This window comes from Pollachius pollachius, assembly GCF_949987615.1.
Source record: "Pollachius pollachius genome assembly, chromosome: 9".
Taxonomy (NCBI): Eukaryota; Metazoa; Chordata; class Actinopteri; order Gadiformes; family Gadidae; genus Pollachius; species Pollachius pollachius.
Genome location: NC_136942.1, coordinates 1,046,910 through 1,061,487, shown reverse-complemented (window position 1 = coordinate 1,061,487; position 14,578 = coordinate 1,046,910). Strand labels below are relative to the sequence as shown.

Here is a 14,578-nt window from a genome sequence, read left to right as displayed (position 1 = left end):
ACATATGTTTGAGTGCGTATGCATATGTTTATGTGTCTGAAAAAGGTGTGTGTGTGTGTGTGTGTGTGTGAGTGTGTGTGCCTCATACATCTGCTGTATGAGCCACACGTTCTAACGTGGTGTGGCGCGGTGTCATAGCCTCTTTAGAAGTCTAGAAGCCTCCAACTCCTCCAGTGATAGTGAGTTTTATTTATGCCCTGCGATTTATATTCATAAGATTCTCTGTCATCATGGGTCGCTTTATGAGGAACGTTTATGTGTAATATTTATGAAGTTTCATTTGGCCCCAGGAAGCTCCTGCCTGTTCCTATTCCTCTCTCTGTGGAGCACACACGAGACTAGCTCCTCATGCGGGAAATGCAACGAAAAGGTTTTCTTTTACTCTACACTTCTGCTCTTTGAGGGGGGGTGGGCTGAAACAGGGTGATGTAGTAGCATGTGACGCATTGTGTCATTTCAATCAACGACATTTCATGTTTTGTCACGGTTCCAAAAAATCCATGACGGTGATTGACGTGAAGTGTCAAGTCGAGTTCACGGGGCTCTGTCAACGCTTGACGACTGGATTTAGACTGTTTGAATATAATCAGTGTCAGAAGGAAGCAAGTGAGCTTGAACCATCGTGTACTCTTATACTTTACGGTTACCTTTACCTTTACGGTTTACCTTCCTTAGCTTCACCATGGATGGACGTGCGCAAGACCCCCAGTAAGATTGACCTGTACGACGTGCGACGGAGACCATGGTAAGACGCACCTCCCCTCCAGGTTGGAACACACTCTTTAATAACGGATTGTTGCACGGCAAAGCCGCCCCGTGGACCTCTTCATCCAATAACAAAAAAATAACAAACCTTGAAAGGAATAACTGTTAAATCGAAAGTATATATTTGCAACGTGATTCCTAATCGGGCATTGCAGACGCTCATAAAGACATTATTATAACGGTGAACCATTTTGCACCCAAGCGTACGGAGCCGGTGTTAGTAGGGGTGTATTTGCTACGATGAATGTGCAAGTTGCTTCACATACGATGGTTCTCGCTGCCGCAGGTACATCCAAGGTGCCGCCTCACCCAAAGACATGCTGATCCTGGTGGATGCGTGAGTGAATCCGCACGCACACACGCACGCACGCACGCATTAACGCACACACACAGGTTCACCATCTCCATTGATCTCTTTGATTCGTTATTATCACATCATCGTATCGGCTGATTAGAATGCACTGCTCGCTCCGGCCGACGTCTGCCTTGAGTCCATATTTCCCAGCGGCGGAGGAGTTCTTAATTACATTCAGAGAAAAGCTCAGCGAAGGCATAATTGAGAATGCGAGGAGGTCGTGCAGCCGGCGAGAGAGCGAAGAGGAGGGGATTGTGACACCTCGGCTCTCTGTTTCTCTCTGCAGGAGCGGCAGCGTGTCGGGCCTGACTCTGAAGCTCATCCGGACCTCTGTGATCGAGATGCTGGACACCCTGTCCGACGACGACTACGTCAACGTGGTCTACGTGAGTACTCAGCGGCCCCTTGACGGACGCCCCCGACACGAGCTGCGCGGCGTTCAGATCGGCGTTCGCCGCTCATTGCACCGCGGCCCAGCTTGTAACCGGAGGTCTTGAAGGCATCGCGTGTTTCACACTCCATGATTGATCGGCGTCAGGGGGTTGCTCATCACAAGGTGTAAGCCCCCCCCACCTTGGTCCCCAGGAGGTGATTCCTTTGAGCCGGCTGGGGTGGAGGTGGGGGGCGGGGTCTTTTAAGGGTAAGGCGAAAGGGGAAATTGAGATGTGGAATTAGAAATGTTGCTAACAGAGAATTCTCCAGTAAACGGGTGTTATGTCTCTTACACACGCACGCACGCACCACACGCACGCACACGCGGACACACGCAAACACACAAAGACACACACAGGTGAGATGGATGAGGAGTAATGAAATATGGATTTCTCCTGGGCTTGCTACTGTGAAACAGGTCTGTAATGAAAGAGCCAATAGAACTCTATTGGCTGGACAGGATTAAACCCTGCCGCGCGTTGTGTGTGTGTGTGTGTGTGTGTGTGTGTGTGTGTGTGTGTGTGTGTGTGTGTGTGTGTGTGTGTGTGTGAGTGTGTGAATGTGTGTGTGACTTTGTGTGCACGTTTGTGTGCATGCAGGCATGTGTGTACACACGTGTGTAGGTGTGTGTGTCTAAAAGGGGTGAAGGTGGATGAGAGTATGAGCGCCTGGTCAGTGGACACATCTGTCCTCCCATTCAACACCGCCTCCATCCCTCCAACTCCTCCCCATTCATCGCTCACTCACAACACTGATGCATTTCACCGTGCGCCAACGACCATCTTTTCTCTCAATAAAAGGTTTCTCCATTTCTCTCCCTCTCCCCCTCTCATGCTCTCTCTTGATCTCTCTCCCACTCTCACTCTCTCTGTCTCTGTCTCTCTCTCTCTCCTTTCTTTACATCTCTCTCGCTTCATTATTATAAAAAAATTCACTTAGATATTTTTCTACATATTTTTTTATCTTAACATGCCAGTTGCAACAACTCTACACCGCATATAGAAAAGATTGAAGTTGGCAAGATAAACTAAAGAAAAACTAAAAACTAAAAAACAAACATCCTAAGGATGTAATCGTCTATTAGTTATTTTTCCAATCCAGTACATTCTTCCCATTTTCTGTCAAATTATACTTCTTGAAGTCTTAGTTTTGTGTCAGTTTCTCCACTAGGAGTTAGCCACTGATCTTTTGTTGGTGGTGTTTCTCTCGCTTCATTTTAAGAGAACCATCTTACTATTTATTTGTCCATTTCTAACAAATCCTCTTACGCACAGATCTGTCTGCTCTTTTCCCTTCCCTTCTCTCTCTCTCTTTCTCTCTGTATATGTGCATTTATCCTGTGTTAATGCATGCAAAGCAGGAGATTATACACAGAGCTAATTGTGCAGGTATGTATGTATACAGCTGTCTGCTGATCATTGAGCGTGGATGCTGGCGGTTGGAAGTTGACTGGGGGCCGGCCTTACACACGCACACGCGCATACACACTCACACACACAAACACACGCACACGCACACACAACCCTATGTCTGAGCCCTTGAGGGTGTTGTAACCTGAAACTAAATCATTCATCGCTGATATTACCCATTAATCTTCACTCATTAACAGAAGCCCAGGGACTAGCTTGGCATTTGGTCAAAGGAGATGCAACCACGCGCACACACAATAGCACACACACACACACACACACACACACACACACACACACACACACACACACACACACACACTCACACGCGCAAACCCACACACACACCTACACGTACATACACACTTACGCACGCACATGTACATACACACACGCACACACACTCGCGCACACACACCTCATGGACTGGTGGACAGGTGCAGATGGCAGGTCTCTCTCGCTCTTATTCCCGCTCGCCTCTCGCCCTCTCTCGACCGTCGTCCTGACTCCTCACTCCTCAGGGACGGCGTCGCTGCCTCCGCTCCGTCCAGCGGGCCGAGCGGGACCAAGCGGAGCACTGACTCCTCCGGGATTAGGGCTTGTGGAGATTACTCCTCCTCTCCTCCTCCCGTGTGCCGCTACTAATCCCCCCCCCCCCCCCCCCCCCCCCCCCCCCCCCCCCCCCCCCCCCCCCCCCCCCCCCCCCCCCCGGTCCCCAAAACCTGAACCCTCACACAAACACACACAAGGACCCGCTGTAATAGGATCACAAGACAGGAAGGGGGATTTGCATGGGATATTATTCAACTCTACAGGGACACACACACACACACACACACACACACGCACACGCACGCACACGCACACGCACGCACACGCACACGCACACACAGCAACAACTCAGTATTTGCAAGACCCGTACATCATTTGCAGCACTTGTCAACGAGCCTCAGGGCAGTTTTGTCCCTTAATCCCTTTGGCGGTTACTGTCAATGCAATGGGATCACACACACACACACACACTGACCAAACGCAAATGCAAGCACAGTGCACACGCAAGCCTATGCAGATGTACATCCAGTGAGATGGCCCTCTGTGCCCTACTATCTGCACGGCCGTGTGGATCTGTCGATCCCCAGGGCCTCTGCCCCCGGAGACACATTGCCCGGTCGTGATCGATGAGTTGCAGAGTTGCTCTCCCAGGGTTCCCGAACCACACCGGCAGACTGCCGGCTGCACCGCGCTGCCCTTTGGTTCTGTGTTCTCTGTCCTGTGCGTCTTCTTTCCGTGAGCCTGCATCTCCATGCATGTTCCTGTCTGTTGTGCATGTGTGTGTGTGTGTTTGTGTGTGTACGAGTGCGTGTGTGTGTGCGTATCAGTGTTAGACGTTGTGTGAGGCTCACCTCCGGTTAGATTGTGTTCTTAAAACCTGCCTCCCTTTCTTCCGAAGCAAATGGTGTTTCCATGGGTACCAGATCACTGAGCTTGCAGGATGTAGAGCAATTAGTGACTCCTGATGAATGTGTCTGTTTACCACCGACTCATAATAGCCAAGGCCAAACACAGATATGGGTGGATGGATGTGTGTGTGTGTGTGTGTGTGTGTGTGTGTGTGTGTGTGTGTGTGTGTTTGTGTGTGTTTGTGTGTCCGCGCTTGAGGGACAGTTTTATCGAAATGAATATCCTTGTGTTTTCTGATGCTGGGGCTATTTTTGGGGTTCATGGTTGGCAACTCTGCCTCTAGTCATGTCCTCAAATGCTATTTAGTAATAATAATAATAACAATCCATCTAAACAGCGCTTTTCAACACAGCCGAGGTGCTTTACACAGGACGGAGCTAGCTAGACACCAAGACTCAAGACCTCCTTCTGTTGGCTGGTTTGCCTTCCAGTTCAACACCAGGGTGAATATTTCGGGCTGCTTCGACCACCTGGTCCAGGCCAACGTCAGGAACAAGAAGCTGCTGAAGGACGCCGTCCACAACATCAAAGCCAAGGGCATCACCAACTACACCAAAGGATTTGAGTTTGCTTTCGAGCAACTCTCCGTGGTGAGAATATGTTTCCGCGCAAACGCAGAATGATGCATAAAGGTGTATGTATAAGGTGTATGTTGGTGAGAGGTCAACAGTGAGACAATAGTGTGTGAATAATGGGCAGGGAGAGGGGGGTCACTACTATGAGAGCAATGATCAATGATTTGCATAGGATGCATGCAATGTTCCTCCTTTGAAATTTCTGCAAAAATGGTCAAACACTGCCATCTGGTGGCAGACCATGTTGTCACCCTCTCTATGTCTGCGTTTGCTCTGGCTACTCTGCTATTCATACCACTTATTTGGGACAGGATGAGGGTGATCAAAAAATAAAATGAATTAAAAATGAATTTAAAAAATTGCCATATGTAGGGTCAAATACCAAACCATATCTACCTCCTATCAAAGAACCTGTTAAACCTCTTAATAAACCTGTGTTAAACTGCTGGGCGACATGTCTTCAAAACCGAACTACACGTTTTGCAGCAAGGAGGGCAAATATAACAATGCATGGTCTTGGAATAACTGCATTCCACACTCTCACAACACTGTGTCCGTATAAGCCGTGTCTTCTGGGTGAACAGTGACTACAAACTCGTTGTCCTTGAAGCATAGAGAGGTAGACAACAGGAGCGCAACATGCATTCCATCAGGAGGCGCGTCGGTTTGTTGGCATGCCAACCGTGTGCACCTCAACGTACAACGCTCACTGCCCTTATGTTTATATGCACATGTCAACACAGAAAAAACGAACAAACAAACAGAATACCAATATGCTATTTAATGTGAACCCGAGAGACCAAACACTGCACAGTAGTCCTTCAAACAGGCGTCGTAAAGGGAAAGAACAGAGTTACACAGAGGAACGCTCTTGGCTTCGAGGGAGTATGATTATCCTTAAGCCACCCACAGCATGGAACGATATTACCAGTGTGTGCTCACGGCTCACAGCCATGGGGGCGGCGGTCATGGAACTGTATCTTCTGGTGTGGAGTTGTCATTGTGTTTGTTTCGGTATCGCTTCGACGTCATTGTCGGGAGATTTCGGAGTGATGCGAGTGTTGTTCTCTGTTTAGACAAACGTCAGCAGAGCCAACTGCAACAACATCATCATGCTGTTTACGGACGGGGGAGAGGAGAGAGCCCAGGCCATCCTGGAGAAGTACAACACTGACAAGAAAGTAGGTAAACACACACACGGGCGCACAGACACGCGCTCGCACACACACACACACACACACAGACGCGTGCACATACGTATGCGCGCACAGACACACCGGGGCAGATATGCACACACACATGCACACTTGCCCAAAAAAACACAGATGCAAAAACAAACACACACACACACACACACACACACACACACACACACACACACACACACACACACACACACACACACACGCAATAGCTTATGAAACAGTAGGCTGAGTGAGTTACTTTAATGTGGCTTGATGGGCTCTCACAACAGTTTTACAAGACACAGCTTTTTGGAGCTCCCTTTGGATTTGATCTTCCGTCTGCACATCCTTTCTAAAGCATCCACGTGTGTGTGGATGTGTGCGTGTGTGTGTGTGTGTTTGTTGTGCAAATTCTCTGGAATAGAAACACAAATACTTTATATGCATAGATGCATACATATACAGTATACAATTGATCCACATACACTATGATCTATTATTCTGCATAGTGCAAGTACACATGGAACAAAGATAAATAGGTCCGCGTTAGCTAAACCTATACCTCACATTTTTGAGTGTGTATATATTTTCTTTAAATACAATCATCTGTGCGATTACACTACAGTGGCGGTGCCAACACTCCTCCACTGAAACTAATCTTGATGAAACACAGAATTCTTTCATTCAAAATAATCAAAAATAACAGGATGGGACCTACCTCTGACGGTGTTTGTGTTTTCTACTGTGTTCGAATGATGGGGGCAAATTCGAAGATATATATAGCCTGATGTTAACCCTCATTTTGCCCCTTTGCAGTGTTCTGCTCCAAAATAGGGCAGGTCACTCTGAACACTGGGTCCACATCATCCTGTGCTGTGCGGGGGTTAAGGATTCACATCTGTAGCCTGCTGCCGATCCTGGTCGTAAATACCAAACGCGTTTCATATTTACGACCGGGGTAGGGACCGATCTGACCGTGATCCCCTAGTTCTGGCCAATCGTTAAATCGTGTCCTCATCGTGACCGATCTGATTCTTCCAGTCGGTTGGGATTGCGCACGTCTTGCCCGGGGCGTGGCAGACTGTTTAACTGTGCCGTCCTGTTTCAGGTGAGGGTGTTCACCTTCTCTGTGGGCCAGCACAACTATGACAAAGGACCGATCCAGTGGATGGCATGTACTAATAAAGGTACAGCATTCGAGAACACCGTTATCCAGGTTGTTAAGCTACTCTTAATAGCACTGCAGCTACTGTACAACACTCTTACAGTCATGAAATTCCTCTTCCCGGGCTCCATTGTAGCATATTGTAGTGCGTGACACTTTCTAATAGGGATGCCAGCCGTATTTTCTATCTGCTGCACCCTCGAGCTGTACTTCCCTCAGGCAAGTATCCCATTTCCACGCTCATCTATTATTATGATGACTGTTTTCCAGGATACTTTTACGAGATTCCCTCCATCGGCGCCATCCGAATAAACACGCAGGTGAATTTGTTACTAGGATTTTACTGCATAATGGAGGCCTATTTAACCAATGTGTCCATAAGTAATGCATTGGATATTCAGTAAGAAGTGTGTGTGTGTGTGTGTGTGTGTGTGTGTGTGTGTGTGTAGGAGTATCTGGATGTGCTTGGGAGGCCCATGGTGAGGGCTGGTCAGCAGGCCAAGCAGGTCCAGTGGACCAATGTGTACCTGGATGCTCTGGTAGGATTGAACACTGACATCTATCCTTGAATACAGTTTCCTGATCCAGGTTATGTTGCATAAAATGTATTATTGTCTTTCTGTTGGTACGTTGTTGGTATTTACATAGCAGGGTAACAGCCTCCACCTTTCAAGACTGTTCCATCATTTCTCATCTTTTCACAGTACAAATTAAGGGTGTACACTTTGCTATTTTTAAATGTTTCTAGCCGGTGCTGCTTCATACACATGTGGAAAACAGGGACCAAATTCCAATCCCGGACCAAATTCCGGTCTCCTGGGCGACCCCACGTGTGTGAAGTGGTACTTAATGTTAGTATATTTGACTGTTCCCTTCTAATAACTCACTAACAGAACGCTGATCCTCCTTCTCTCCAGGAACTGGGGCTGGTCATCACAGGCACACTGCCGGTGTTCAACAGGACCAGAAGCAGAGACGATACGAATGGAGAGGTACAGGCCAGTGCAGTGACACACTACATGGAGCCCCGGGCCAACCTGGGAGCTCATGCATACATTCTCTTTGTTCTCTGACTCCATTTCTCTCTCTCTCTCCCTCTCTCTCTCTCTCTCTCTCTGCTTCTCTGCCTCTCTCTCTCTCTCTCTCTTTGTCTCTGCTTCTCTGCCTCTCTGTCTGTCTGTCTGTCTGTCTGTCTGTCTGTCTGTCTGTCTGTCTGTCTGTCTGTCTGTCTCTCTCTCTCTCTCTCTCTGCTTCTCTCTCTCTCTCTCTCTCTCTCTCTGCTTCTCTGCCTCTCTGTCTGTCTGTCTGTCTGTCTGTCTGTCTGTCTGTCTGTCTGTCTGTCTGTCTGTCTGTCTGTCTGTCTGTCTGTCTCTCTCTCTCTCTCTCTGCTTCTCTGCCTCTCTGTCTCTCTGTCTGTCTCTCCCTCTCTGTCTCTGTCTGTATGTATTTTGTCCGTCTCTCTGTCCCTCTGTCTTTCTGTCTCTCTCTCTTTCTTTCTGTCTCTCTGTCTCTCTTTTTTTTTTCTCTCTTTTTTGTCTGTCTCTCTCTGTGTGTCCCTCTGTCTCTCTGTCTGTCTTTCTGTCTGTCTCTCTGTCTGTCTCTCTGTTAAAGACCCAGAACCAATTGATTCTCGGGGTGATGGGGATCGATGTGTCGCTGAATGACATCAAGAAACTAACACCACGATTTACTGTGAGTAGGAGCAGTGACGCACACACACACACACACACACACACACACACACACACACACACGCACACACGCACACACACACACACACAAACTGAGTCTGTCAAGTCAAAGAAGAGTTCATTGTGTGCTCTCTGGGCGAGTGAAATGATAAAGCATTGTAATGAAATGTGTCACTCTTACTTGACGTCTTTGTGACCACAGATGATATTAGTTTCTGCAGAAGCCTACATAGCCTTTCCCCCCGCAATAATCCTCTGACCTGAAGGCATTTAGGTGTTTTTTTAACGTCTATTACTAGGAACAGCCCAGTCTTTGGGTTTGGGGATCATAACTACGCATATCTGTCCTCTCTCATCTCGGTTTCAGATCGGGCCAAACGGATACTACTTTGCCATCGACCCAAACGGCTACGTCCTGTTGCATCCCAACCTTCAGCCCAAGGTGGGTCATCCTCCTCTTCGTCCACTACATGTCGTGTGCACTGCGTTTGTATCGTCCTCAACACCCTGATGGAACATTCTCCAGTCCCCCAGAGAAGGATGAAACAGTAGCAAGGCAGAGGTTCTCTGACAAACGTTTCCTACAAAGAGTATGATTGGATGTCCTCTGGCTGCAGATGTCAGCCCGAAGGTTGCTCATTACTGTTTGACATGTATTAGCTAGAGAGCTGGCAGCCAGCTGTCATACGTGCAGAGTATACATCTACATATAATGAAATAAATGAGCTGACGGTTCTGCCAAAGCCTTTTAACATTCCATGTTCTTTTTTATATGATTTTCACTGAGATGAGAGGGTGACATGATCCCGAGGGAATAATTAAGGCTAGGTTGCCAAGACCTGAACTGCTATTCAAATCATCTATAGTATATTTTCTCTGACAAAACTCATTAAGAAATGGTCATTCTCTTAAGTGAACTTTAGAGGACCAAAGAAAAGCTTCACTCAGAAATGTTTTATTTATTTAAAGATACAATTAGACCCCTCTGAGTGATCTTGAATAAAGAGTCAAAGCAGGCAAATACATGGCAGACATTTTGAACAAAAAAAAAACTGAATCAGAGCAACTTATCTTGTTACTTATTACTCACCACTGATTATTTCATTATAGAGCTTTAAAACAGAGCTGTGATAGTCTTGGCTAACACAGGTGTATGTTATAACCTGTTAACCTGGTTATAATGGCCTAGTGGGATATACAGTGGCAGGTCCTTGTGGCAGGTTCGAGTGTTAAAGCTACATATGCTACAACAAGTCCGGGTTGGCCCTTGCCTTTGGTGTGGGAGGCCTCTGTGCTGACCTTTTACTTGAGATCAATGTAACAGTACGTGTAGCCCATGGCAAGTATGAATATGTGAACCCGTGGTTCACATATTTATTCTTGCCAAGGGCTTTTGCCACCATTATAACACCATTAGGTCCCAACCTATCATCCAGTAAGACCTCGCCCCAGCCTCACCGACTGTTACCCCCAGCCTCCAGGCGTGGGTTTCTCTGGGAAGGCCACAGTGCATCCATGTGCTACCCCAGGCCTGGGGGCACTGGACTGGGGGTTAACTCTTCACAAGTTGAACAGACCCCGTCCTTTGGGATCCACGTCTACATCTCATGTCTTCAGACGTATCCCACTGTGATCAGCAGTGACACGCATAATGGATTGAATCTCACGTCACCTTAAGAGTGTGAGAGCGTGTGTTGCTATGTTGGTGTGTGTGTGTGTGTGTGTGTATGTGTGTGCGTGCGTGCGTGGCCATCCACAGTGTTTCTGTACTCTGTGCACTAGAAGCGGATCCGTCAAAGGCAGCTCAGACTCAGTAATATGTATGCTGCCAGCTTCTATGAGGTGAGCCTGTAGAGGAGGATGCAGAAGTAGTCTCTACTGCAGTGCCTGTAGATTTCCAGGTAGAAATAGAAAACCAGCCAGCTTCCCTGGTAACAATACAGCTTCTGTAAACCTTGAAATCTTAGTATAAACTTTGCCTTAGCATAAACTCCAACCCTTTAAGTCACCTTTGAGTGGCGGAATCATTGTTGAATTCCTCTTTTTTCCGATGCAGCTTTTGGTAAAAAAACAGTGGAATAAAAACTTCCATGCGCATACACAGACACGCTCACACAAACACACTCACCCATAGATGTACACGCACTCTCACTCATTGATGCGCAATCGCGCACAAACACAGGCACACACTTACATTATTTCAGTTAAAAGAGGGCAGGATTTGAGTGAGGCAGTGTTTGGTTCCCTCACCTCTCCCCTGGGCTGTGTGTTCAAGATCTGACTTCAGACACACACAGCTGTCAGTCTCTAGAGCGGCCTCACCAAAGGGCGATGTGCTCAAATACGTACCACGACCTTGAATACCTCCCTGTCACCAACTGTGCGGTGTCACGCACTCTGCGGTAGATTACACTTTGTCTTGCTTTATCTTTTTTAATCGAATACCCAAACAACCCTCCGAGTTGTGCTGCGGCTCAGACTCAGTAGTGGTCCTCTGCTGTGTTTCTACCTTTCCCTCCCGTCCCCAGCTTGACTTTCTTCTTCCTTACTCTTCCTCTCCCTCCGTCCCGTGCGGCCCTCCTTGCCTTTCTTTCCATTTTGTTGCACATCTGTTTGATGTTTGATTCTGTCTGCTGCGCCACGGCTCTTGATGTCTTATTCTTTATTTTCTTGTTTTTCGTTGGGGGTCTGGCCTCATCTTCATCATTCTTCATCTCACTCCGCCACTGACTTCACTCTCCCTTTTGCTGACACTTTAATGTAAGTTGCTGTTTTTATGTGTTTTTATTTTTCGGTGCAGACCCTGACTCCTCCAGGGTTCTCGTTCACATGTCGCTGTGTAGCAGGGGGCTCATTGTCCCAAGTCCCAGCATTGATCTTCACAGGAAGATTAAATTAGAGCTGGCATGGAACCAGATGGACCGACTATCCATCTCTTCCATTCCAAATCGCATACATGTTGATTTCATTTTTTTTGCAATAGACTGACATACATCCCATGAGAAAAGCGACACACATGAAAGCGTCCGTCAACTCCACACGCCCCGACCGCACAACGATCTTTTGATGCGATTTCCTTTCGACGGCCAACGAGTAAAGTTTCGGCAAAACGTTTTTATTCAAGCCAAATGTGTATCGGGTTGCATATTCTGCCGGTTTTATGGTAGGAGCCATGTATTTCTCCTACCATTTTATGGCATCATTAAACTTAACTGAGACCCATAGGCTTTTTAAAGAGAGAACGCTAACGAGCACCAGTGTCAGTTTGCATGAAGAGGGGTTCAGCGGTGGCAGCTCTGTCTTAGATCTGTTGTCAGGAGGTCACCAGCTGTAGCCTTCTGCATGGACCAACCCACGGTGTTCCAGAACCTGCGCCCGTGGAGCCCATACGACTCACAGAGAAGGACCAGAAGAGAGCCAGCGCTGCAGTGATCACAAGCATATGCTTATGAACATGCCGGGCTCGTAGGTATTTGAAAGGAAATCGCCGTTAGGGACACCGTTTAGAAGATAGGGCATCCACCTCTATGCTTTGAACCCACATCTGAATAGTGATGGTGGGTTCAGCGGTTTACTGCAGTTGATGAGGACTTCAAAACGGCCAATAGAAAGTGAAGCTGTAGCATCACGCTGCAAGCTACATTTGGGGAACAACCGATCTGCCAGCTGATAGATAGTACTTTGTGGAAATGTGATAATGTCTGTTGTTTTATGTACGCCATTTTCTTTCCACCAGAACCCTAAATTCCAGGAGCCTGTGACCCTTGACCTAATGGATGCTGAGCTGGAGAACGACGTTAAAGTTGAGGTACTCTTTGTTTCTCTCTTTCTACCTGACTCTATGTGTGTGTGTGTGTGTGTGTGTGTGTGAGTGTGAGTGTGTGTGTGTGTGTGCCTCACCTACCCTGCGTCAGGCTGATTGGACTCTGGGGCTTGCTGGGGCTGCACACCTGTGGTGCATTGGGCCTTCAATGCAAACCGGATAAAGGAGCCGTCACTACACACACTAGCTGTGTTCCAAATCGTTCCCCATTCACTCACTCACTATTCCCTATATAGTGTTCATGATATAGTGCACTATATAGGGAACGAACAAACGAGAATTCGGACACTACGCTGAACATTTCTAAACGTCATTTGCGTCAGTAAATGCGCCGGGTATTTGTGTGACGCAGACAGATGCGCCCTCATCATGTAAACAACCCGGGCACCCACGAGGAAAGCTGGAGGTTGTATTGATGTTGAATGTTACATTTCCTTGATCAAGGTTTTTTTAATTAATTTTGAATGTTAAATTTTCTATGTTGAATCCCAAATAAATTGTTGACATTTCTAAATGAAAGCCGCATTGCATTGTGGTATACGGGAGTAACATGTAGGGAACATCGTATGTACACTCAAATTTTGGGTATTTTAAGTGCACTATATAGTGCATGAAATTAACCACTGAGAATTCGAACACAGCTACTCTCTGACATGGCAGCACGGAACACCTGCTCTGCATGTAACATTAATTCAAACTCTAAAATAAACCAGTTCACTCATCATCCACCTGTCTCCTTGTCATCAGAGGTTCGAAAGCCACCAGCGGGGAAAAACAATATGTGAATATAAATATATTTTTCAGTTTTCTGACACAACACTTATTGATGCAGATGTGGAACGGTTGGGTAACTGCGCAAATACACACAGATGTCCCGTCTCCCCTGACAACACTGATGAAGCTATCTGCCTCTGTCTCTACCCAGTCGTCAAACATGGTTTTACACCATCCTCGACTCAACTGTGTGTGTATTTGTGTCTATTATTAGAATATGTTTAGATTTCACTCCCCCTTCTCTCTCTCTCTCTCTCTCTCTCTCTCTCTCTCTCTCTCTGTCTCTCTCTCCCTCTCTCTGTCTCCCTCCCTCTCTCTCTCTGTCTCCCTCTCTCGCTCTGTCTCTCTCTCTCTGTCTGTCTCTCTCTCTGTCTCTCTCGCTCTCTCTCTGTCTCTCTGCCTCCCTCTCTGTCTCTCTCTCTCTGTCTCTCTCCCTCTCTCTCTGTCTGTCTCTCTCTCTGTCTCCCTCTCTCTCTCTCTCTCTCTCTCTCTCTCTGTCTCCCTCTCTCTCTGTCTCCCCCTCTCTCTCTGTCTCCCTCTCTCTCTCTGTCTCCCTCTCTCTCTCTGTATCTCTCTCCAGATCAGGAGAATGATGATAGACGGCGAGATAGGAGAGCAGACCATTGAGACCTTAGTGAAGACCCAGGATGAGGTGAGCAGGAGGCTAACACAACATGTAGTCAACTGGACAGGATCCAGAGGTCGACCAGATGTATGAGTAGGTGTCTGTAGCACGGCTCCAAGGTAAACTGTCTAACATTGAACTTCTGCTTATCGTGACATCATGGGAACCCTGTATCTTCCCCAGGACTGAGTAGTAATGGGGCTCTCTAAATAGGGGTTCATTGATTTGTGTGTGTGTGATGTGTGTGTGTGTGTGTGTGTGTGTGTGTGTGTGTGTGTGTGTGTGTGTGTGTGTGTGTGTGTGTGTGTGCGCGTGTGTG

At 47.3% G+C, this 14,578-nt stretch overlaps 1 protein-coding gene across 1 annotated transcript in view; it reads left to right on the top strand.

Moving 5' to 3' along the window:
* LOC307081089 (voltage-dependent calcium channel subunit alpha-2/delta-1) overlaps nucleotides 1-14,578 on the top strand; it is a gene marked incomplete at both ends in the record, with an annotated part of 55,819 nt that overhangs the window by 25,320 nt on the left and 15,921 nt on the right. The window contains 14 exons of the mRNA XM_079744119.1: nucleotides 676-745; nucleotides 1,052-1,102; nucleotides 1,407-1,506; nucleotides 4,854-5,012; nucleotides 6,074-6,178; nucleotides 7,290-7,368; nucleotides 7,617-7,666; nucleotides 7,796-7,885; nucleotides 8,264-8,338; nucleotides 8,958-9,038; nucleotides 9,405-9,479; nucleotides 10,820-10,879; nucleotides 12,789-12,845; nucleotides 14,215-14,286. Of these exons, the coding sequence (XP_079600245.1) occupies nucleotides 676-745; nucleotides 1,052-1,102; nucleotides 1,407-1,506; nucleotides 4,854-5,012; nucleotides 6,074-6,178; nucleotides 7,290-7,368; nucleotides 7,617-7,666; nucleotides 7,796-7,885; nucleotides 8,264-8,338; nucleotides 8,958-9,038; nucleotides 9,405-9,479; nucleotides 10,820-10,879; nucleotides 12,789-12,845; nucleotides 14,215-14,286 (1,124 nt within the window). The remainder of the gene's footprint in view (nucleotides 1-675; nucleotides 746-1,051; nucleotides 1,103-1,406; nucleotides 1,507-4,853; nucleotides 5,013-6,073; nucleotides 6,179-7,289; nucleotides 7,369-7,616; nucleotides 7,667-7,795; nucleotides 7,886-8,263; nucleotides 8,339-8,957; nucleotides 9,039-9,404; nucleotides 9,480-10,819; nucleotides 10,880-12,788; nucleotides 12,846-14,214; nucleotides 14,287-14,578) is intronic.